At 40.9% G+C, this 25859-nt stretch overlaps 1 protein-coding gene across 2 annotated transcripts in view; it reads right to left on the bottom strand.

Annotated features, from left to right (window-relative positions):
* Nucleotides 1–14748: 14748 nt before the first annotated feature.
* The window catches only part of ap3b1a (adaptor related protein complex 3 subunit beta 1a), a 57449-nt gene continuing 46338 nt past the window's right edge, over nt 14749–25859 (bottom strand). For both annotated transcript variants that reach the window (XM_084935824.1, XM_084935823.1), the window contains exons 25-27: nt 25405–25502; nt 23946–24084; nt 14749–15653 (exon numbers count right to left, since the gene is read on the bottom strand). In XM_084935824.1, coding sequence (XP_084791950.1) covers nt 15500–15653; nt 23946–24084; nt 25405–25502 — 391 coding nt within the window. In that variant the 3' untranslated portion in view covers nt 14749–15499. The remainder of the gene's footprint in view (nt 15654–23945; nt 24085–25404; nt 25503–25859) is intronic.

Below are 25859 nucleotides of genomic sequence, written 5' to 3'. Positions count from 1 at the left end.
TTTAAAAAAAAAGTGATAGTTACAGTTATCTGATAAGAGCAGCTGTTCTTTTCATGCATTTATCAAACACACTCCGTATTCATTCACAGTGCAGCTCGGAAAAAAGTAATGTAGTGAATTTAGTAACTTCCTCGAGAAAGAATTATCAGCTGATTACCCTTTCCGTTTCCATCTTCAGTCTGAAATTGCCTTCACTATCTTATTTCCACGGGGAGGGGAGGCGTTCATTTTCTCCATCTAATGACTAGAGGTCAATACATCTTCTTCAGCCTCACATCATCTAAAGTTAACACTGATGCACAGCAATGTCAGCATGCCAGTGTTTAAGAATTCAGCGGTGCACAGTGAAACAGTTGAGCAGAGGTTTTTTTTCCATATTTGCGCAGTAGTCATGCGTGAATGCATCACAAACAAGTGAGCGCGAGTCTGCGGGCCACAACACTTAAAAATGCTTCACAGCAGCTCCACAGTGTCAGTGCCACGCATGGCGGTGATTAGCTGACCATCAGCCCCCTGTAGCACTCAGTATACACAGTCTTCGGCCTAGAAGTCACTCCATTATGTGGAGTGATTCAAATGTTTGGATCCATGCAAGCAGCATCTCCATTAGACGTTTCCTGTATTTACTTGCAAAGCTTGTACAATTAAAAGAAACTGCTATCATTGTTCCCACAAAACAGATTCTATTCATGGATATTTATGATGATTCATGAGCGGGGGGTTGACTTTGACGATGGGAAACCATATAGTCAGATTTTCTTTTCTTTTCTTTTATGTTTTTTAATGTTTTATTTCATTATTATAATTTACAATATTTTTTTTCTTTTTTTACCTTGGCGCTCATTAGTTATAAATTTATGATTTTAAGTCAGAAGATAGTCAGAGATCACAAATTTGGCAGGTTTTATCATAGTGTATTCATAAAGTAGTTAAGTATTGGCAAAATCTATATGTTTTTTAATATGAAAGAGCGCATTTGGTAATCCTCACGATAAATGCAGGTAGGTTCAGTAAGATTTAAGAGATGCTAATACCAACAAAAATAATTTGATGCTGTTTATTTTCTCAGTTAATCAGTGAATTGTTAAGTGTAAACTCTCTACTTCCCGGAGGTGTTAGAGGCAGACAGTCCAGAATGCACATTAAGACCAACAAACAAAAGGTACAAATCCTCACTGTTCTCATCTGCGTGGTTGAAGCTCCGATTATTAGCAATAACTGCAGAAATTCACTGTGTTCTAAGGGGAAATAAACTCATGCAAACATAATGCACTGTGTAACAAGAAGAAAAACAGCAGATACGACCGCTGTCAGTAACCAAATCATGAGGAAGGGCACAGTCAATTTTCTAAATGCAACTAAATTCCTTGAATGAACATCCCATTCACTGAAAGCAGAAACAAACACACACACAGAGGCACTTCTTCTCTGATTTCCAGGCTCCGCTCCGGCTTTTATAATCATTGAGAGGAACGGAAGGCTGATGCAGATGCAAAGTGTTTGCAGGCAGAGAGCCCTGGCACTCTGCTCGCTGTGCTTTATTGTGCGCTCGCTGTCACATACAGGTCTTCATTAGGAGCGTCGAGAGACTTGGCGAGGGGGCTTTTGTGCGCGTGAATCACTGAGGTTTATGTGTCTTTTTGCACCACTAATATGCCACTATGTCAGATGGAGTCTGCTTTAGTGCAAGCCTTTATGGGGGCAAATTGGTGGCGAATAGGACAGCGGAGCACTTTAACAGCACTCACCTTCTTCTCACCCCTTTTAACTTATTAACTTATATTAACTCATTTTAACCTGTCAACTGCGCTGCGTGTGTATCCCCAAATAAATCACAGCGGCGCGTGCAAAAGAGTGTGTCTCAGTGCAAAATGTGTTTACCCCTGTGTGAAGACACACACAATCAAGCCTTTTTTAAAAAACACCCCCCCACACACCTCCCCCACCACCCCCTAGTCACTACTAAAGAAGCCAATCTCCATTTTGACTGCGTGATCACTTTTTAATGCACTTGAGTGGTTTTTAAAGTGCAATAAAATGCTAATTAAAGGCTAGTGGCGGGTTTTTTTTTCTTAAAGCCTGACCATAAATGTGTTTTCTTTTTGTGCACGCTTTCACTGTAACAAGGGGGAACTACAAGCATGAGTCAATTGTTAAAAGCACCTGCAAGACGGCCCTCGGTGAGCTGTGCTTCTTTTGAAAGAATAAGAAAATAGAAGGTGAAGAACGTCGCCTTTGAAAGAATTAGCAAGTGGCCAGGCTTTCTTTTTCATTTGAAGGGTGGGTAAACTAGAGCATAGACTTTTAAACCTCAAGTATGTTCCACATTTTCTTTTAAGAAAATCATATTAAAATGTTCAGTTCAGATGAGAAACTGCAACTATTTTTATTGGCAGATTTCACAATGAATCTTATTCAGTTTTCTTACCCAGTTAAAACAAATTCTGTTGTATAACAATTATAAATGATGAAAACAAGCGATTATGTACCTACATATGAGCCAATTTGAATACGAAATTCAAAGCAAAAACTGAAGCCATATTCAATTCTTGTTTCATTTTGTTGGAACGTTAGAAATTTAACAGCCAGAAAAAAAAAATCATCATGTTTTTAAGAATTAAATGTTCGGCAAATTGCAGCCTGAATGATATCTGAGCAAACATCACCTGTTGAAATGTTAACAATATTGATAGAAATCAAACTGGATGGTCACGTGGAGATTTCTGGAGATTTTGAGAGAAAAAAAAACTCATTGTGAAAAATGTGATTCATTGTGATTTCTTTTTTCTTTTTTTTAAAAAACAAATTGGAACATACTCTTATTTGTCCACTTCTTTAGATACATCTGTTCAACTGCTTGTGAATGCAAACATTTACTCAGCCGAACATATGAAAGAAACCCAGTGCAGTTAGGTATTTAGGTATGATCAAGACGAGGTGCTGATCTTCAAACCGAGCTTCAGAATGAGGAAGAAAAGTGATTTAAGTAACGTTGAACATGTCGTGTTGAATTGCTGATCTACTGGGATTTTCCCAATTGCGCACCAGTTCTCTGGGAGAAAGACCCTTGTTGATGTAAGAGGTCAGAAAAGAATATACAGACTGCATCAACCTGATGGGAAAGCAACAGTAGCTTAAACAGCCACTCGTTACAACCTGAACACATAGCAACTGAAGCAGAGGAGCTACAGCATCAGAAGCCCACACTGAGTGCAAGTTAGACCAGCGGTCCCCAATCCCCGGGCCATGGACCGGTACCAGTCCGTGAGTTGTTTGGTGCCGGGCCACGAGAGTTGAGGCTCCGGTGTGAAATGTATGGTTTTAAGGGTTTTTATCGTTAAAATTTTATAATTTTTTATTGTTAACTCAGTTTCCCCAGGACTTTTACCTTGTGTTATGAATAAATCTTCTTTTTTTGGGGTACCGCTACTGGTTTTATTTTGTTGTATTTATCCGCAACACCTCAAAGGCTGGTCTGTGAACATATTGTTGGACATAAACTGGTCCATGGCGCAGAAAAGATTGGGGACTGCTGAGTTAGACGGTAAGCTAAGAGCATGAAACTGAAACTGCAATTTGCACAGCCTCATCAAAATTGGATGATAGAAGATTGTAAAAACAGTGCCTGGTATGATGAGTGCTAATTTCTGCTGCAACGTTTGGAGTGTAGGATCAGAATTTGATATAAACAGCATGAAAGCTTGCATCCATCGTGTCTTATATCAAAGGGTCAGGCTGGTGGTAGTATAACTGTGTGGGGGATATTGTCTTGGTGCACTTTGGGCCCCTTAGTACCAACTGAGCATTGCTAAAACACCCAAGTCTTCCTGAGAATTGTTGCTGACTACTCCCAGTCCTTGTCAAAACAGTGTGCCCATCCTCTGATGGGTAGGAATCTTCCAACACCGTGTAACAAAGCTCAGATCATCTCAGACATGATAATGTACACAAACGGCTTCCACAGTCACCAGATCTCAATCCAACAGAGCAGCTTTGGGATACGGTAGAACAGGAGACGGCTGACCGTCCAAACCATCAACGACTGACCCTCCAAACCATCAACGTGTCTTTTAGACCCCATTCCTACAAAACTGCTCAAAGAAGTCCTGCCATTAATTAATTCTTCGATCTTAAATATGATCAACCTATCTCTAATAATCGGCTATGTACCACAGGCCTTCAAGCTGGCTGTAGTTAAACCTTTACTCAAAAAGCCATCTCTAGACCCAGCAGTCTTAGCTAATTATAGGCCAATCTCCAACCTTCCTTTCATATCAAAAATCCTCGAAAGAGTAGTTGTCAAACAGCTAACAGATCATCTGCAGAGGAATGGTTTATTTGAAGAGTTTCAGTCAGGTTTCAGAGCTCATCACAGCACAGAAACAGCTTTAGTGAAGGTTACAAATGATCTTCTTATGGCCTCTGACAGTGGACTCATCTCTGTGCTTGTCCTGCTAGACCTCAGTGCAGCGTTCGATACTGTTGACCATAATATCCTATTAGAGCGATTAGAACATGCTGTAGGTATTACAGGTACTGCACTGCAGTGGTTTGTATCATATCTATCTAATAGACTCCAATTTGTGCATGTAAATGGAGAGTCCTCTTCACACACTGAGGTTAATTATGGAGTTCCACAGGGTTCAGTGCTAGGACCAATTCTGTTTACATTATACATGCTTCCCTTAGGCAGCATCATTAGAAGACATAGCATACATTTTGACTGCTATGCAGATGACACCCAGCTCTATCTGTCCATGAAGCCAGATAACACACACCAATTAGTTAAACTGCAGGAATGTCTTAAAGACATAAAGACCTGGATGGCCGCTAACTTTCTGCTTCTTAATTCAGATAAAACTGAGGTTATTGTACTCGGCCCTGAAAATCTTAGAAATATGGTATCTAACCAGATTCTTACTCTGGATGGCATTACCTTGGCCTCCAGTAACGCTGTGAGGAACCTTGGAGTCATTTTTGACCAGGACATGTCCTTCAAAGCACATATTAAACAAATATGTAAGACTGCTTTCTTCCATTTGCGCAACATCTCTAAAATTAGAAATATCCTGTCTCAGAGTGACGCTGAAAAACTAGTTCATGCATTTATTACTTCCAGGCTGGACTACTGTAATTCATTATTATCAGGATGTCCAAAAAACTCACTGAAAAGCCTTCAGCTAATCCAAAATGCTGCAGCAAGAGTACTGACAGGGACTAGAAGGAGAGAGCATATTTCTCCTGTTTTGGCTTCCCTTCATTGGCTTCCTGTTAAGTCCAGAATTGAATTCAAAATCCTGCTCCTCACATACAAGGTCTTAAATAATCAGGCCCCATCTTATCTTAATGACCTTGTAGTACCATATCACCCTATTAGAGCACTTCGCTCTCGCTCTGCAGGCCTACTTGTTGTTCCTAGAGTATTTAAAAGTAGAATGGGAGGCAGAGCCTTCAGTTTTCAGGCCCCTCTTCTGTGGAACCAGCTTCCAGTTTGGATTCGGGAGACAGAAACTATCTCTACTTTTAAGATTAGGCTTAAAACTTTCCTTTTTGCTAAAGCATATAGTTAGGGCTGGACCAGGTGACCCTGAATCCTCCCTTAGTTATGCTGCAATAGACGTAGGCTGCCGGGGGATTCCCATGATGCATTGAGTTTTTCCTTTCCAGTCACCTTTCTCACTCACTATGTATTAATAGACCTCTCTGCATTGAATCATATCTGTTATTAACCTCTGTCTCTCTTCCACAGCATGTCTTTTATCCTGTCTTCCTTCTCTCACCCCAACCGGTCGCAGCAGATGGCCGCCCCTCCCTGAGCCTGGTTCTGCCAGAGGTTTCTTCCTGTTAAAAGGGAGTTTTTCCTTCCCACTGTCGCCAAAGTGCTTGCTCATAGGGGGTCATATGATTGTTGGGTTTTTCTCTGTATCTATGAAGCGCCTTGAGGCGACTTTTGTTGTGATTTGGCGCTATATAAATAAAATTGAATTGAATTGAATTGACCAAACTGTGGTCAAGCGGGCAGCGAATACTCTTTTTACTAAGATTAAGGCACTTTTTTTTATTTTTGAAACATCTAAAAGACAAGCACAAACCGATATATGTATTCTACTTTGTATTTTATTTTCACTAAAAAAGTAAAAATATATTAGTATAGAAAATACCTGTTAACTGTTATCACACATTTCATTTATAGCATCACTTATGAAATACCATGTAAGTACTTTTTCAGACTACATCAGTGACATCTTTAAAAGCATATTTCAGCAAGTAACCTATCAGAAACCCTTCGCTCCTCATCTCCTCTGGACTGTAGATCGATAAATGTGGGAAACCAAAAAAGAAAGTGAAAAATCAAATCAGCGGAGCTGAATGTGTCTGTCCTCCTAATGAGCCTCTGATTGAACATTTCACTGGGCAAACATGTAGTCATTAGTCTCTGTGCTCCAAGGAAGCATTTAAAAGAAACTTCAGAAGGAGAAAAAAAAATCAAATTACAATACAGGAGTCACAGGAATAGCTGTGAAGCATCAATTTAAGCATAATCACCACAATTACTGCTCCCATGGGTCTACTGAAGTTACACTGTGATTGTTTTCAGGGAAGAAGAAGAAAGAAAACGTCTTTGCGAAGATATGACACCTATTCCTCAGATGTCACACATCTTCTCGTTGCCGCGCGGGTCTGTGTTTTAAGTGCGTTCAGCTCATCAAGGGAGCATAATTTTGTGTTTCCAGAGGATTAACTGCATTAGCGTGTTGTGAAATGATCAGTTGCTGTTTATGCACTGCAGACTTTTACCAATCAGCCTGGGAAACAAATCGAATATGCGTGCATATGTGTGTGTTTCATGAGATAGTTTAAAGGGTCAGTTCAAGGAAATTACAGACATCTTTTTGTTTAAATTAACTTTTTATGGCAACTTAAATGAAATCTAAGGAAAGAATTGTGTTGTAAATACATGTGAAAAGTGAAAATATATGCTGTCTGGAAAATAACACTTTCAAAGTGAACAGCGTAGTAAAAATGGGAGTTTTTTGACTGAGTTTAAGGAGATTTTCTAAATGTATTTGCTAAAGTGAAAAGAAAACAAAAATATCATCGTCGTCCTAAATGATCTCCCATTGCCCTGAGTTGGAAACCTTTAACATATCCGGGCATCAATTTTCACTTCCACAGCAGTCTAGCCCACTGGGCATAAATTAATCTGCCAGGCCTGAGCATATTTTTAAGCTTTGTTTTATTTGTCAGTCTTCTGTCACCATTAATTGTTTTTACACATCTAACAACAGCTTGTGGTAAGTCAATCTATAAAATATGGCCTTAGCGATCAAACCACATTTATGACATCTAAATCTGAGAAAGGAGCAAATCTACTCTGCTTAAAGTTCTGAGCTTAAAGTTTTTGAGGTAATGTGACTCTTCTGGGACTCCAGTAACTTTCCTTTTGTATCTCATACTAGGTCTTGGTCCAGCCCCTCAGTTCACTTCTCTCCCCTTCTTTTAAGTCAGCTCTCTTTCACAAAGCTTGGGTAATAATTGTGGTTATAAAGCTTAGGAACGTCTGGCCATTCTTTGTGTCAGAAAGCAGAATTATTAAAGCTAAACTCATGGGCTAACAGCATTAAAGGCACAGTAGGTGATTTTTTTTTTTTTTGAGGTTATACAATAGAAACGTGGGCAAGATCAACATCACCATCCCACTTAATTGTGTTTTAAGGTTTGTGGTTACAGATCGGTTACGTATGCCTTTTAAGTTCCTTTTAATTCAAAGTTTAAAAATACCTCTTTAAACTATATATGACCATTTAACATTTGTACGTGTATATTTTTATCATCTCTTTCTCATTCTGCCTCTCTCCTCCCTCATTTCCACTTCATCCTCTTCCTCCACACCTCAGGCCTCATCTCCTGAATTAAAGTCAGGTCACGATATTGTCACAGTTATTTATTGACAGCAGATCAGGCACGCTATCCTCCTGTCTTAAACGACAACAGCTGGTTATGAGCTAACATTATATCATCTAATTTTAGGCTTGAGTTTCTTTCCCTCTGATAAACATTTTGATTACATTCTCACATTGTATGAGTTTATTTGCTAACTGTCTTTGAAGTGGATCCATTTCAAAGAAAGTTTCACTAATAGTAGCTAACAGCAGCAAAAATAGCTACGTTTTATGTTTAAAAAATTCAGGATAACCTAAACAACTCACCTCAGTATCACTGTCGATGATGATCACTATCAATGATCATGGCAATGAGTCACTTACTGACTCATCGCCTCATATCCAACTCCTTTCACGAAGTTTTATAGCCTCCTCCACAGCAAATAGACGTGGACACCAGCTGAGGTAAACAGAGGACTCAGCTCAGACTCACTACAGTACAGTATAGGGTCTATCTTACAACATAAAGCACCTTGAGGCAACTGTTGTTGTGATTAGGCCCTGTATAGTTTTATGGGCGATCGTGGCTCAAGAGTTGGGAGTTCGCCTTGTAATCGGAAGGTTGCCGGTTCGAGCCCTGGCTTGGACAGTCTCGGTCGTTGTGTCCTTGGGCAAGACACTTCACCCGTTGCCTACTGGTGGTGGTCAGAGGGCCCGGTGGCGCCAGTGTCCGGCAGCCTCGCCTGTCAGTGCGCCCCAGGGTGGCTGTGGCTACAATGTAGCTTGCCATCACCAGTGTGTGAGTGTGTGTGTGAATGGGTGGATGACTGAGTGTGTAAAGTGCTTTGGGGTCCTTAGGGACTAGTGAAGCGCTATACAAATACAGGCCATTTACCATTTTACCATGTATAAAAAAAACTGAATAGATGAATGAGTTGTTTGTTCTACAGCAGCCACCATAGCTAGGATTATGCACTTAAATTGGGATGGGTCAGAAAACAGAACTTAGCCGACTGCCATCTGCAATCTACTGACATCTAGTGGTGAGATTTTGCACACTGTGCCTTTAAGCATAATAACGGCAATAACTGAAAAATCGAAACAAAATGTGAGGTTCTTTACAAGAAGTGTCACCTTTATTTTTGACATAATGTACTTTCCTGAAACATTTTTTACTTTCAGAACTTTAAGTCTTATGTGATATTATTTGTTGTAGGCCACACGTGAGCCAAACATGGCCTGAGGGCTGGAATCAGCCAATGGGCGATCTCAATCAGCTTCTTAAAAGGAAAAAGATAAATAAATATTGGGGGAAAATATCTTAATAAATATCTCAAATCTGACTGTAGGCATTCCCCTATTCTTTTTCTAACCATTGATAATGTATTGCGTTGATAACGTTAACCTGCTAAAAACAACTGAACCCTCAGAAACATGAAGCTGTTGTGCAACCCTGATTTTTTTCCCCATATAGATTACTCAACAAGGGTAAACGTGACACCAGAAATGTCTGAGGGACTTGACCTGGACATTAAATAGTCTCTAATCTGCCATTACCTTGGTACAAAGTCTGTGTGAAGTCTGATCACCCATGTGAGATGAGCACAGGTAGTAGTCCGGTTAATTCACAGAAAGCGAGGGGTCGCCATGTGTTTTGTAGCCTCCACGCTGTGCCCGGACAACTCCCCCATTTAAACCAAAGAATTTTCAGTAGTAAGAACACAGCTGAAGCACACCTGTCGTGTGCATCACATGAAGAAGGCCAACAGTCTCTAATCGGATTCTCCCGACACTGTCCGGGGCTCATGTGTGCAAACCACAGACAGTTAAAGAGATGGAGGCAGCTGCTGTGAAGTCCTATTTTAAAACCTCAAGATGAGTGTTTCTAGAGACAGGAAGTGATTAGCAACAGGCAGATCTTATTATGAAACCCACACTTACTAGCTATTAACTTATCAATCGCAAGCCATTAGCGAGTAAGCTAATGATTTGGATAATATATATATATTATTATGTGTGTGTGCACATTTAACTCCAATGCCTGACCAAGCGCTTAAAATGTTGCATAAGGGATAGTTCTTCCAAACCACTTACACTACTACTCATAGTACTGGTTATGGCGTTGTTTATGATGATGATGATAATGGTGATAATAGTGACTATGATGGTAATGAAGACAGCACTGATGATGATAGCAAAGATTATGGCAATAGGTGATGTTGGTGATAATGATTGTGGTGGTGACAATAATGGTGAACAGGATGGCAATAGTGAGAATCATTGTGGTTCTAATGATGTCATTAAAAACCCATTAAAAACCAGTGGGTCATAGCTGTAGCAGTCCCAGTTACGGCTAGTATACAGTATGAATATGTTACCATCACTTTATAATACATCCGTGCTGTTAGAGCTCAGCCTTCACCCGTGGACGAGAGGGGATATGAAAAGTGTTGGATAATTAGAATTCACAACATGACCTTTATTGGTTTTTGTAAGAGTGGAAGAGAGCACACCCTAAAAGATAACTGAACAGTAAAGACTTCCAAAGGGTTATAAAGAGAGACAGCTCATGTGTTGTCTGTGAATGGCTTTTTAGATACTGATAAATCAAATAAGTGGGAGACGATGATAAAGAAAGAGCTGCTAAGAGTACTATTTGCTTTGTTTGAGTCTGTAAGAGAAGCTGACATGTTGATTAAACAAATGTAAATGTAATTTTATTGTTATGACAGAACTAAAACTCGAAATGTAGCGAAGGAATAATTTGGACTGCCACTGCCGTCTTTGCTTACGCGTGCTGTATCTTTGTCTGCACTATCCGTGGCTCCTTGTCAGATGAATGAGGGGTTGATCAGACTGCACAGGCTAATGAGAAGTCGCTCTCGGTGGTAAGGTCAGACAGGCGTTTCCCGAGCCGGGCTCTTCTTTCTCTCTGCGCCATCGTTCCCTTCATCTCGCTCTGCTCTGTTCAAACAGAGGCTGTGATAAGACCAAGTGAACAGGCCCATCATGTCACTGTGCTGCAGCCCAGTGAGGGGAACCGAATCAAGCTGTCACCGTGCAGGAGTGTTGAGGGAGAGGTGAAGGGGAAGAGAGGTAGCCGCCTGTTCTCCCATTCCCTCCACAGAGCCCATTATAGCAGGTGCCAACACTGGGAGACAGATCTCGCATGCACACACACTCTCACACTCACACACACACAGTGTTGTTTCCATTACTTCAGAGCACATGGCACTGACTTACATTCATCTTCTAGAAACTTATCCAACCTTAAACCAAGTCTTCACCCTGAAAATGTAATGTTTTATGTTATGACGACTTGATTTTGTCAGCCCAAGTGAGGTTGTACAATGAAAATAAAGGTAATTCTATTCTGCTGTTACCATGTCTGCTTTAGTTTAGCTTGTTAGCATTCTTTCTTCAAAGTTATATGATTGAAATCTAGCAGGTGATGAGCTACTAGCACAGAGTAGCACAGACCCATTTTTTAATCTCAGTGTCAGCATCTTAGCCTCTGTCATGTGTTGGGTTTTTTTTTTTTTTACATTTTATTTACCCTAAAATGTTACCTTATTTTGGTGAGGAGGTGAAATGCTAATGCTATCATTAGTAAGCTTAGCTAGCAAGTCACACTCATTAACTGTAGAGAAGGAACACGCACACACAGATATCTGATAATTAGTGCTAAGTAACAAAGTGATGACATACTAAAGCTTTACTCACTAAAGCTGAAGCACAAACTTTTTAAATGTCTGCAATTCACAGCAGGTCATGTTCCCACGCAATTACTATACATACGCTTTTTTTGTTTAGTTTTTTTGTTCCAGAATATGAATTAAAAATGCTAAAGAAAATCTTTAATGATGCTTGAAGTTGAGCATTTGAACATCTGAATCTGTTGGGATCAACTCGCTTTAGGAGCCAGCCTCAGTTGGCCAATAGATGAGCTTTGGATTTCGAGGTTGCTGGGAGGTGTAACATGATCACTAGTTTCTACTTCAGTTGCATATTGATTGATAGAAAATCCAGTGCAGTGGTGCTCTTTTCCTTAGTATTTGCTTTATGACCACATGCTAAGGAAAATAAAGTTGCTTATTGAAAGTAAGATGATCACCACAGTTAATGTGTCTGTAATAGATTTCATAGCTATTTATCCGATATCAATCATCCTTGTGTTTACATTAACCTCTGATGACGTGATCAGTCCAGTTACTTAAAAATATGTCCATATACAACCTATTGACAGTATAATGCCATTTCTCTTCACAACATCAGTTATCCTGCACCTGGCCTATATGTAGGGGCCTTCGGCTCTGCTCTAGTATCTGTGAGTCTTATATTGTTGTTATGCTGAGGTTTCCAAAGTGATTCTGTTTGCACAGCTATAAAAAGACAATAAACCAGAGCCAGCTAAGCTTCCGTTAATTAAATGCACATCATGAAGCTGAAGTCAGACAAAAGGCATCTATTCATCACCAGGATTTTAAACGAGTTATTTCTGTAGCTGGAAATAATTTTAAAAATTAAATTAATAAACGAAAGATGAATTAGTCTCTTTCTAAGGGATTATTTAACCCTAAACAATCAGTCAGCAAGCGCTGAAGTAAGGCTCTAATGTTTATTCAAACCTTTCCACCATTTGCTGCTCTCTTCTTCCGTTTATGCTCATCATCGTACGATAATACACCAACATATTAACGCCAACGTCTCCTACACGATCAGGAGTTCAGCAACTAGATTTGACACCCGTTTATATTTTAGGCCGCTGAAGGATCTTTTCTATCACACATTATGACATCATCATGTTACCAACCAGGTATTCGTGGCTTCTGACTACAGTCACAATACTGTGACATGGACATGGGCTGTTTACTTAAAATAACCTCAGGATTTGTACTCTAGTGTTTTCAGACTGAACCTAAATCACAAAATTATAATAATATTCTTTAATATTCAATATTGTTTAGTGAAAACCAACACATATCTCTTTTTTGGGAAATATCTCAGTCAGTAAGGTAATCTGCTGACTGAGCGTATGGGGGGCAACTGGAAATTTTTCTGTGGTTCTGGGGGAGCCAGCAGGTATCCTCAAGTTCTATCCATCAGTGTTGTTTAAGAATATAATTAGATCATAAAAAAATAAGAAAGTTACTTCATTGTCAGATAATAGCGAATTAAGAGCAATATCTCTTTTGCTCTCCACATGGACTGTTAACCTGCATGCAGTCATGCCGCTAAAATTCTGCTCTAACATGTGGAGCATCTAACATGTTAAGATCCCAGTCATTTAAACTCTATTAAACCCTTTATTACAGGCTTGGCTGCTTAGTCTGTAGCCACCGCTAGCTGCTTTCTAGGCTTCAACATCAGCTAATCTGACCCTCTCGGTCATGTTGATGGTGTTAGTGATTTCTGAAGCTTAAAAAAAAAACAGTTACCTGATAATTGTTTGGTTACGGTCTATTTTATTCATATGTTCCATATGTTCCACATATTTCATCCTATATGCACTAATTGTCAGGTATCTCTATCTGGTAAAACCACTTGCTAAGCTTGCTAGTGCTAGCTTGTTCGTTTGCACCCCACTCTCTCATCCAAATATGGTTGCTTCTGGTTCTGAAATGGTGGAGGAGCTACCTGCTCACTTTGTTACTTTGAGAAGAAAATTGTAATTTGAGCATCACCTGTGTGTTATGATGATTGTTTATTTAATTGGTCCATATGGTTGTGAATATCTTGCCAATGGAGGCTAGTCATTAGCAAGGGCAGGTACACGTTTAAAGGGTTAGGTGCTTGACTTATTGAATGAGTGGATGATTCTGTCCTCATTTAACACCTCTAGTTTACCAGCTAAGTCACTCACTATCTCAGATATAGATATCCTCATTCAGCCTCTGACGAATCCGATTTTTCAACACACACACAATGAAATTGTAACTTAAATGAGTCTTCTTTTAGGCAGAAATATGGGCTGATTGTGTCAGAGCCAGTCACATAGACACAATCATATAATCACCAACAAGTTGCCCAACCCACTGCTTCCTGTGGGCCTCATGTGAAAGAAAGTCTTTCTTTTTGTGTGAAAACTTGTAAAGCATGCAAGTATTTTTGGAAACCTTCTCTGTGTGGATCTGTATGATGAAATGCAAGGTGTGTGTGTCTGGCAGGCCTGACACAGTGTGTGTGTGTGTAATGGGAACAGCTGGCTGAGGGAATGAGTACAGAGGGAGAGGTGATGGATGCGAGTGGAGCTCCTGTGACAGATGAGCTAACAGGTGTTCACCACAGCCCTCAGAGAGACGCTATTTATGAGCCGGAAAAGACAGCCAGACGCAAAAGCACACTCCGCCACCGGCCTCCTCAGTGCTCAAACACATCACGTACATCTGCACAACTTTACTCAACAATGAGCGACACGGCAGAACTGCCTTCAGACGGCACAGAGGTTTTAGTTTGCAAGAAGCAGCTTTGCTCAACAGTCAAGTTGAAGCCTTTTCATGGCTGTACATACACAAAGTCCTCATGCATCTTGCACTGCAAAAATTACCATAAAACATTTTTTATGGTGCACCTAATCTTGCACCTTACTTTTACTTTTCTCAGTTTGCAACTAAGCTACAACTAAATTTGGTGTTCTTCTCATGTTTATACTGACTCTGCTTCCACATATAATGCACTCTCTTTTAAAAGTGAATGACCTTAGCTTGTAGGAGGGCAGTGATTCAAGAGGAATCAACCTCTTTAGTTTAAAACAAGTGCAAACAAGTAGGGGCTTGTGCAAACGTTACCAGCCTCAGCCTGCCAATTAGAGCTCAATTTTTGTTTCAGCCACATTCTGTTAAATGACTAGACTGCATGACACAGCTTAGTTTTAATAAAGTCACATTTTTATTGTTGAGATGTAGCAGTACAGATAAAAAACACTCTTGGAGATCCGAGTCTGATGTTTGGTTTTCTTGATAATGTCAGGCACTGTAACAAATGTGATTTGGTAACGTTTCAAGGCTAGAATGTAAAACTAAATCAGTGTTTGGTGTCACGGTATTCATACAGTTTTATGATTTGACATTGTGTTTGTGGGTCAAAATGCCACAGAGCATCCCCCCCTCTCTCTGTTATTGGCAGCAAAGACGTCGAATGAAACATCGCAGAGGCACAGACATGTTGGCACTGTGAGTGGAGCGGTGATGCAGTTCTTCCCCCCAAATGTATGTACAGATGTTGGTACATTATCATGCTTCATCAAACCATAAACAGCATGAGATTTAAGTAATTACTGCCGAGGAAAATGGCCAGTTAGTCGGATATTTTTACCATGGAGTTGTGTCTGGAAATACTTAAACACAACGACAGCAAGTTCAGTTTAATTCTAATTTATTCTAACTTCTGTGAGGCTTCTAAAGATTTAAGATTTCAATTATTCCCGTGTTTGAAGATATTCTGTTTCCAAACACATAGAAAACAGAAATAAACACTGAATAGCATTTTTCAGTTGTTTACACTTCATTCTTTGTGAACACTTCTCGCTATGGTTCTTCTGCATTTTGGTGAAATCTTCAATTAAGCGTTGCCCCCGTTTATTTTTTATTACAACGAGATGAAAAGAGGGGAGGATCCTACGCCTGGGCGAGGGCTTGTTTGAGGTCTCGGAGCAGCATGGAGGCCATGACGCTCTTTTCTGTGTTGATAGTGAGCAGCGCTCCCGAGGACTCGCTCAGTTCTAGAGACACCAAGACCAGAGCTCTGCTGCTGACTGTCTGCCCAGCAAACCTGCAGGAGAGGAGGAACACTTGGATCAGTTTCAAACAACCAAAGAAGAAACCAGGAACTGAAGTGCAAGGCTGAGAGTGGGACCTTAAAAGGCACATATGGGTCATACTATGAGCGACTGTTTAATTCTATACCACCGATAAATACAAATTTATATAATTTTTATGATTACTGATCTTATTTGATGACCATCTTTGAACCTGTCCAGTGTAGAGCTGATAACAACAGATAAACCAGGCGAATGACATTGCCCCCTATAAGTAAACAAAGATATTAAGCCAATACTGCAATTTAAAATGCAGATTCAGCTGATCGCTGACCCCAGCGCTGACATTTTTGTCTGCTTGATTAGTTTGTGTTATTTCATACCCAATAACTTTAAAGTCTTTCAAACATTCATCACACCATCTGAACATTTGTCTGCAAAAAACTGAAACAGAAACATTAGCACAGATGTCGGCAAGTATCTTTTTAAAAATGTTATTGTGATATCAGCTCATATATCTATTAATCTCTACTGTACGCACAAAAAACAACAACTTTACTAAAATTTTACCCCTTCAGATCCACATAAACACTGATAAATGATAAATGATAATTACATTGTTTCCCCAAACTCATAAATCTTTGCAATGGAAGCTTCTCTAACATCTCACACCTTGTAATTACCCTAAATTAGGCAATGAGACAAAAGAGGAAAACGATGTGACAGGAAATACAGAGAGCAATGCAACAGACAGTTCATTAGGGAGGAGACACGCCCTGCAGTCAGTCAAACTCAATTTCTCCTGTTTTTATGGACTCCGAGTGTCTGAGTGTGTGGGAGCCCCGAGACCAGTATGGGGGACGCTCCGTCCAACCAACTCCCTGTGGGCAGTGAGGAGAATTCTCAGCCTCCCGTTTCCTTGGATACCATCCCCTGTAGACTGGGGGCATATCTGTGCACACATGGTCCCCATTGAGAGTGCTAACAAGAGGCAGACAGGGGCTATGACCCAGTGTGACCCTCTTTGAGGGTGCCGGGCTCCCTCTCCTGCCCCCCTTTGGCCCTCTGCATCTCTGAGCCTCACGTGGCTAACTCTCAGCCATCTGCCTCCATTTAGCACTACATCGTGCAACAAAGACCCCCCGTGGCAGCCCGCTTAGGCCTGACAAACAGCCCACAAAGAGCTCCACTTAGGCCTGACTAAAGCCTGTGAAGAGCCCCCACAGGATGGCCCGTGAACAGGCGCCGTCACAGAGGCTGCGTGGTGGGAGCGACTAGCACATCCACCAATTAGCGCGCACACGTTAAAGATGGGAAGGAGGGTGGGGGGCACATGCGAACACAATGAAGCTCAGTGTGTCTGTGGTGTGTCTCTGGGGATGCTGCTAAATTACCATAAACAGAGAAGAGGGAGTTTATCAGGGAGCTCTCAGGGAGGAGAGAGAGAGTCCTCCTCAGGCTTAATTAAAATATTAGCCACTTCAGCAGGAAACAGCAGCCATTCATGAAGAGGATGAATTTCTCTCTTGCAAAAGTACCAACCTCTTTTGCCCCGCTCTTATTTCTTTAAATAATTCCGGGCATGTGTATTCATCTAGGTTTCCAGCTGTGTGCAGGATGTGTCTGCAGCTGCACTGCATTCCAATCAAAACAACAAAATCCTACTTGTGCTAAGGAAATGTTTCCTTCTTTTTTCACTGCAGAATCACGAACAAATCTAAACATAAACGCTTGTCCCTTGCCCTGTTCCCTAACCCTCCCTCCCCCCACTGTCAAACAGCCTAAGGTGTCTATGTGGTCCCTGTGGCTTTGCTAATAGATTTAGGATATAAATCTTTTATTTACTCAGACAGTTAACACTACCCCGAGGCTGCTTTTATTTCGTCTCAGGAGACGCTGCCATGGGCTTTTGTTCACGTGTGGTAATAAGAGCGACTGAAAGAAACATGATTGGGTTTGATTTCTGAGCGTATTTGCTTTGAATACTCTCACTTTGCCGTCTGTAGCTGTGTGCAGGTGCAAAAAACAAAACAAAACAAACAACAAAAAACCCCATAAACATCAGACAATCTCTGTGCGTTTTTAAGGACTAAAAGGGGGAAAGATTAAGGTCAAGCGCGCCTTAAATGGGTCATTGGTATTCTCCTGCACTCTTCACATATCGGGCTAAAAACTGGATTAATTGCAGTGTATGGAAAGAAAAGCAAAGCATAACCCCTGGACTTAGAGCAGGTGGATTGGCATCGATCGGCAGGGCTGCAGCTAAGCATCACTCTCCAATTATCTGTGATTCTCCTCAGTGCAGAGAGGCTGTGTGTGCCATCTGCCTCCCCTCCACCCCGTCACTGGAAACACAACGTCGGCTTCACCTTTACATTCAGCCTCACGTGGAGAAGACAGCGAAGGCCCAGAAGATACAGCTCGGCACGCAAGAATGGATTAAGTACACACTCCTCACCCGCATCTCAACTAAATATGCAACCATGTTTGATTAAACAAAAAACCATCATGTATGTTTTCACCAAAATCAGAAAGGCTGAAGCTGACTGTGTGGAGACTACAGCTGGATGCTAGAGCCATGCTGGTTCTTGGCCAGGTGGACAAGTGTCCTTCAACTGAGTGGTCAGTGAGGCCAGACCAGAGCTGAACACAAGCGAGCAGACTCAACCGCGGCCAGGCAGATGGCCAAAGCTATTAGCCCCGGTTAGAACCAGGAACCCTCCGCGCATCTCCAGAGCTAAGCCATACAGACAAACTGCAGCACTGCACTCAAAGGGCAGAGGGACAGACAGACAGCAGAGGACAAACACAGACCGGAACAAGATGATAAAAGATAAAATAAACCATCCACAGAGGACATTTGTGTAATTAGGCCGGTTTTAAACAGAGACAACTTCAGTGAAAAAGAGAAAAATCCAGTGTTTAGACAAAAAAAATAATAATATCAAATTGTAAAGTAAAGAGAATGAACAGCTTATAAATCAAGCGCCTGAGTTTTTTATTTATTTTTTGCTTTTCAAAATTAGCCTCTAACAGGAGGGATTGGCAATGCATGCAGAATTCGATCAAATTTGCTTTCAAACGGACTGAAAAATAGAGCACATTTATTCTATTCCGCCTGTTTAGACATAAACAAGAACAGCGTTTTCTACATTTGCTTTCCTGCTTGATTTATTGCCATCCTCCTTTCCAGCAATCAATTTTTGTGTTTCAGTGGCATCCCCACCCCTCCACCTCCGCTCAGCCTTCACGCCTGTTTGGGAAAAGCAGTGCTGCACCCTGCTGATAAACAAGGGGAATGCAGGGATGTAGATGGGAGGCGGGGGGGTTGGGAGGAGGCAGGCTGTTACTTTGTTAAAAAGCACCTGTGCCGACTAGAGCGCTGTGATCTATAACACAAAGCCTCATGAGCAAGAAGTGTGTGTTGTGAACTGTATCATTCTTGGGCTTCATATTGAAATCCCATCCATTATTTCTACATTAAAGCCCAAGTCTCACTCTGCAAAGGGGAGATTCCTGTGTGATCTTACCAAGATTAGAGAGGCCTTTCTCCAGGGAGATCAGAGCAGAAAAACAGGGCCTGGATTGGAGGTCACCTCACATACCACATTTAATGCAGAGTGACCTCTACAATAAGCTCTCAGTGGGTGTATCCGATCTGATCGATCACTCGGTTTTGTGTGTGTGGGTTGGGGTGTTATTCAGGGAGGAAACAGTAACACACAAATACCACAAGTAAAATTATCACCAGTGCTCAAACACGGTGCTAATATTATGCTATTTTTTTTTCACTGCAGATTCTGAAATATAAAGATTTATTGCTTTACACTGCTTCATGCACTGATCTGTCACAACATTAAAACCACCGTCTAATGTTGGGTAAGTCACATGCACATGGTTTCCCAGCAGGACACTGGACTGTAACAAGACTGCAAATGCTTTTCACTTTACCAGGCTCCATGATATATTTAGGGGTGGGTTTTGATTATCGATTAAAATTGATTCTAGCTTGGATAACATGATATCGATTCATTAAAAACCTGAATCGATTTTTTAATATGAATTTATTTTGCCTGAGATGCCAGAATCTCAGGTTAAAACTCACAAAATTTCAATAACCACCAAACAGCTGAAACAGTAAATGAGAGCAGGAACACGGATTCTGCACAAAGACGTAAACACAAAGCGCGGACCCAGGATCAGAATCAGTGAGATGTCGCCTTTCTCACCCGACGGCACGGACACGGTCGGGGCTGAAAGCAGACAGCTCACCGATTCTGATGTTTCGGCGGGTCCGCGCTTTGTGTTTACGCCCTTTTTGCGCTGATTCTGAAGCTGTAGGTTTTATCTCTCTCCAAACAATATTGACTGAACCAGCAGCAAAAGAAGATCCAAACTACGCTTCACATAAACATCGTCATGAATTCCCTCTGACTTTTGCTGTTTTGCTTCCATCACGATAAAAATCACACTTCATGCACAGCTCTCTCTCTCTCTCTCTCTCAGTGTACTTCAAGAACAGTTTCCCGTCTAAAAATCTGTTTTCTGCATTATTCGCTTGCTTATTATGCACAAGTCTACCGTTGTTTACAGCGCTGTCGGCCGCTGTTTTTTTCCTTTTACTTACTTCTGAAAAGAAAGCCTAATTTCTGCTGTTCAATAGGCTACTGAACAAATTTAAACTTTAAAAAAAAAAAAAAATTATGCAAAATTGCAAAACGCTTAGCTGCGTCTCTAATAAAACCTCTGTAACTTTGCTCTGCTTCACTTCAGCAGCATCAGGTAATGTTCATATGTTGATTAATGGTTTTCTGTCGTTTTTGATCTACTGCAGAATATTTTTATAAAATCCCAGGCCAGGAAAATCACCTTCACGTTTTTCTGTGTTTTATCCTCAGCTACTTTGACACAAAGGCATCTGCTGTGATGCTCACACCTTTGATAAAGTCTCACAAGTGTCAGCTTTCTTTTTATAGATACAAAAATATGGAAATGTGCTGATGCATGATCTGAATTATAATATTTTTGACTGTCTGAGGCAAAATTTCCCCGATTCAAATCGAATCGTGGATCGAATCGATTCAGGACCTTGTGAATCGTAATCGAATCGATGATAGAAATCAGTGATGATACCCAGCCCTAGATATATTTGACTGTTTGGGGGATTCAGAAGAAATGCTGGACTTCTGATGGGCGAGTTTCACTACTTTATAACAAACTGTTTCAACAGATTAATTAGTTTAGGGTTCAGTATCTTGCCCCGAAATAGTTGGGGATCAAACTACAGATCTTCTCTTTAGCAGACAACCCGCTCTACCTCCGAAACCACAGGGTTGGGAAATGATGATTAAAAGCAGTCTGCTGACATTGTTAAAGAAAGACACATCTGCAAACTTCAGACTGCTCATTGTCTGGCGGACCAAACAAAATATCTACATCTGAATAGCCAAAAGTAGCACTTTTGTGCTTTTCAAAACTATTTTCATAATTAACCTTATTACTGTATGTTAAGTCTGTATTGAAAAAAAAAATCACTTTTGCAGCTCAGGAGCAGCTCAGGAGGTAAAGAGAAGTTCAGCAGTCCACTTCCTGAGCTCCTCCATCCTGTGTGATACTGAACCATAAACTGTCCCAACGCATTCATCAGTGGGGTTAGCAGGTAGAGCAGGTCATCTGCTAATTGAAAGATTGGTGGTTCAATTCCTGGCTGCTCCAGTCTGCATGAAAAAGTATCCTGAACCCTGCGCGTTCATTGGAAAGAGGCATGTTGTATAAAACCCTTAGAATGCTCAAGTAGAGTCGAAAAGCACTACAGAACCAGTCCATTTCTATATGTGTGTGTGTGTGTGTGTGTGTGTGTGATTAGACTAGACAAGCACATTTAGCATTAATCTTGCCAAATCACTTTATGATTATTATATGTTTTCCATTTTATTAGGTTACCACATATAACCACCTCTTACAGATCACGCTGTCAAAGATGTCAGTTATGTTTGAGGAGACTATCAGGGAGGAACACCACCTTCTCCATCAGACAGACCTCCATGGGAAGCAAGTGCGGAAGAGGTGGTCACCGTATGGACAGCAGCGGACCATATGGAAGAGCGTCTTTATCACTAGAAGGGTACGGGGTAATGCTGGGATGCTGTCCTCTTCTTCAGCAGTCACAAATGCAGCAGGGAGATTGATAGCGTGGAGTCATTTGAGCTATCGGTTATTCTGAATGAAGTATGGGCTTATTGGATGCACGTCTTTCCCGCTGGCTAACATTGATTTCCACTCACTCTTTCAGCTCCCTGTACCCTTGTGCAAATGTGTCCCTCTTCTTCGCTTGTCCCTTATTTAGCCAGCTTCTCCAACATTTCTCCTCTATTGTGGCCTTAATCCATAAAGAAATTATCACAAGATCACTCAGAGATGAGCAGACAGAGACACGGGCCGGTATTAACAGACAGACACAGAGACCGTGAGGAGGTCGGAGCACGGTGCAGAGGGATGGAGTGAAAGACAAAGAGGAAGTGAAAGAGAGACAGCAGCGCAGAGGGAGAGACAGATGGGGGTGCAGAGATGAATTGAAAGAGAGACAGAGCAGGAAACAGAGGGAGAGAGGGAGGTGTAATTATCTATCAGGTGTTCGGGTGTGCGTGACAGAGGAGGAAGCTCATTAGCACACTCTGTGTACACCAATTACACAGCCAGGCTTCTCAGGGCATTCCCCTGGCATGTCTATGTGAGGCTGCTGGGGACAAACAGGCACTTCCACTCAGTGACACCCACATGCACGCTGCTTAACCAAACTCGGCCTAAAATGCACCGGGCGCCCGGGAACAACTCGCAGACAGTAGTGTAAGACTACTAAATGTCTGATATGAGTCCTTATCGTTGGTGTTAGCTGCACAAACATCTTTTTTTTGGTGAGGAAAGATTTGCTCGTAAGTGTTGGTTTGTTTTTTTTAGAATGCAGCACTCCAGTCAAAATGTAATACTAATATTAGGGGGAAAAGGTTCATTATAATGTGCTTTAACTTAATAACTCTTTTACTATTAGGTACACTTTACTTGAATCTCCTTTCACCATCTGCCTTGACGTTTACGACATTCTTCAAAGATTCAACAAGCTGCAGGAAACACTCCTCTGAGATGTGGTGGAACGACAGAATGGTAACATGGACCAAAATCTCAAAGGTGTTATTGGATTGAGATCTGGTGGCTCTGGAGCTATTTGAGTACACAAAGTGTCCAGAAAGGGATGGAGACAGCAACAACACTTGCTTCCAAGGATCCCAAAGTGTCCGAAAAAAGTAGAATTATAAGACCACCATCATCAGCCTGATCCATTGATATCAGACAGAATAAACTAACACCATCATGCTGTTTAGACCCAATTCTGAACCTGCCATCCAAGTATCGCAGCAGAAATCAAGACTCATCAGCCTAGGCGATGTTTTTGCAATCTTCTATCCAATTTTGGTGAGCCAATGCAAACTGTAGCTTGAGTTTCTTGTTTTTAGGTGACAGGAATGTCTTCTGATGCTGTGGCCCATCTTGCTTCAAGGCTTAATCTGTTGCACATTCAAAGATGCTGTTATGCAAAACATTGTTAAAAAGTTTGTCACCTTTCTATAAACTCAATCTCCTCTGACTTCTAGCACCAACCACCATTATCGCCCAGAGAACTGCTGCTCACTGGATGTAGCATTTCTCTAAACTCTAGAGCTGGTTGACTTAGATAAATCTGACACCAACCACCATACCACATTCAAAGTAACTTCAATCACCGTTCTTTCTCATTCTAATGCTCAGTTTGAAGTTCAGCAGAACATCCTGACTACATGCCTAAATGAATTGAGTTGCTGCTGTGTGCCATGTGTAATCTCAAGGCTTCAAACTGATATTCCATAATCCAGTGGGTGTCGTCACAGTGGTTCTTTTAATCTTTTATGTAACTAGTATTCTCCCTTGAAAATAAGACCTCAACAAGACTTAAGTGATGAAATAAAATCACCTTGTATTTGAAGGAATAACCACAGTTCAAGTTAACTTTGGTAAAGGACAATTAACAGTGACCCTTAAGCCAAACGCTGAAGCCATCCGAGTCTGTACTGACTTGGCACACAAACGTTATTTCACGTCTTTTTGCTAAGCTAACCAACTGTTGGTGGTAGACAACTAAAAAACACACATCTGGAAAAAAAAAATCATAGTGCTTATATAAGAAAATCTCAAATCTATTTGCAGGTCCAATCTATAGCAAGAAAAAGAGCTTGATAATAATGGAGAGGTGAATGACAAGTGCGTCCCTTTACCTGCTGAAGTTGTTTTGACTGGAAGGCACTTCTGCTACGTTGGCTACAGACAGGACCTGCTTGTTGATGGCTTGCCTGGACGCATTAGCTGTTGCCATGGTGATGGTTGCAGATGTTTCATTCATGCCCTGGAGCTTACCTGAGAAGATCAAAATGTTTAGCCACCAATAAAAATATAGTTCGGCATTTTTAAATCAGTAAGTGCAAAATTACAAGTCAGTACAGTCAAGTACAGAAAAAAAACACAACCCTAGCTGTGCAGTACTGTGGAATCAGGTTTCAAGATTAAAACCTCCCAATGAAATGATGCCTTCATCAATAAAGCAAAAACAGACTCCCTGGTTGGTTCATGAACACTCAGCAATGAGCAAGCAGTTTAAAAGAAAATCACTGGTTAGGTAAAAATAAAAGAGACAAATATATTAAAAACCTATTACCATAAGAATTAAACTCCACTCATTTGGTTTTAAGAATGATAAATCTGCTAGAGAGAAAATGGTCCTGAAAAGCAAGTTGTTCTTTCTAAATTCTTTTGTCTGCGTTTCAGAGGCACTCAAAGAAAAAGGAAAAAAAGCACATTGAATGAAACTTAATTAATGCAGGAGCAGCATTTAGGAGGCACTTAAGAGCACACTGATGGTTCAGATATGAGAGTACACTCTCCAGTCTCAATAGCGACAACAGCATGCACTTCTACAGGTGTTTGTATGTGCTGGAAATACTGTTAAGTGCCTCAAAGAAGCAAGCAGTGTTTTAATGACAAAGGTAAGGAAATGCTGATTAGTGATTGATTAAATTTAACATTTGCCTGTGTGTGTGTGTGTATTTTGTATCTATCTATCAATCACAATCAGAACAACAAAGTCACAATATTGCAAACTAACCAATCAAGTCATTCATATTTCTCATTTTCTGTGAAGCTTCATTACCGATTTGTCAAAAACATCTTGCCATAGCGTGGCCTGACGGCAGTTGCAGCAGCAGAAATCTCTTTTCCTGTTCTGACCGTGTCTGCTCAGTTTCTGAGCCGTTCAGAGCTCCTGACTGCTTCGAGCAGTGCCTGATGCCAAATACTTTAACACCCTGACAGTACAACATCTGAAAAACTCAACTATCCTCAGTAGAGGAAAAACAGTTTAAATGGTTTCATTTGAAGGTAATATACAAAGTGAAATTCGCTGATAAGCGCAGCAGAATCTTAAATATGATCTATTAAATTTATTTGCTTCTCTCAAATTCATCAGCCAGTTTTGCTAAAGTGCTTGTGAGATTATAATAATTTCAGTATATATCATGAATTGACATTTCCATCTCAAAATATGGTGATTTGATTCGATTTGGTTCAATTTGTTTGCTTCTGTGTGTTAAACACCTTGTTTCATTTCGGCTAACAGAACGGAAAAACAAGACACACTTTTACTTCGTTTGACAATAATCTTTGAATCACACAGTAATTCACCTTGCTCCTTGCAGAAGTCTTGTTCTGTCATGGTGCTGGCCATTAACAACTCTCCTACAGCAGGCTGGATGGACACACTGAACTGGTCCTCCTTGGTGCTGAGGAAGGGTAAACACGCACATACCACAGTAGCAAATGATTTATTTACAGAAGAAAAAACAAAAACAGATTCTTACAACGAAATAAGCAAAAATGCCCCCCCCCCCCCAAAAAAAACCCAAACAAACAAAAAACCAACCAAACAAAAACACTTTATTGCTTTTTTGCTGCATAATTTAAGACATCTGTGCACTTTTGTGTATGTATGCTCGGTTTGTGTATGAAATGTTTCTCTGATCATCTTGTAAACCATGCTGGGTGAATGGCATTTTGGGCCACATTGATCCCCCCGTCTGCCCAATCTCAAACTGATTTTCTGATAAGGTTATTGATCGGCTGCACAGCGGTGCCAATGG

Source organism: Perissodus microlepis, chromosome 7 (genome assembly GCF_051167445.1).
Source record: "Perissodus microlepis isolate ML-2025 ecotype Zambia chromosome 7, ASM5116744v1, whole genome shotgun sequence".
Lineage (NCBI taxonomy): Eukaryota > Metazoa > Chordata > Actinopteri > Cichliformes > Cichlidae > Perissodus > Perissodus microlepis.
This window is presented reverse-complemented; position numbering and strand designations above follow the sequence as displayed.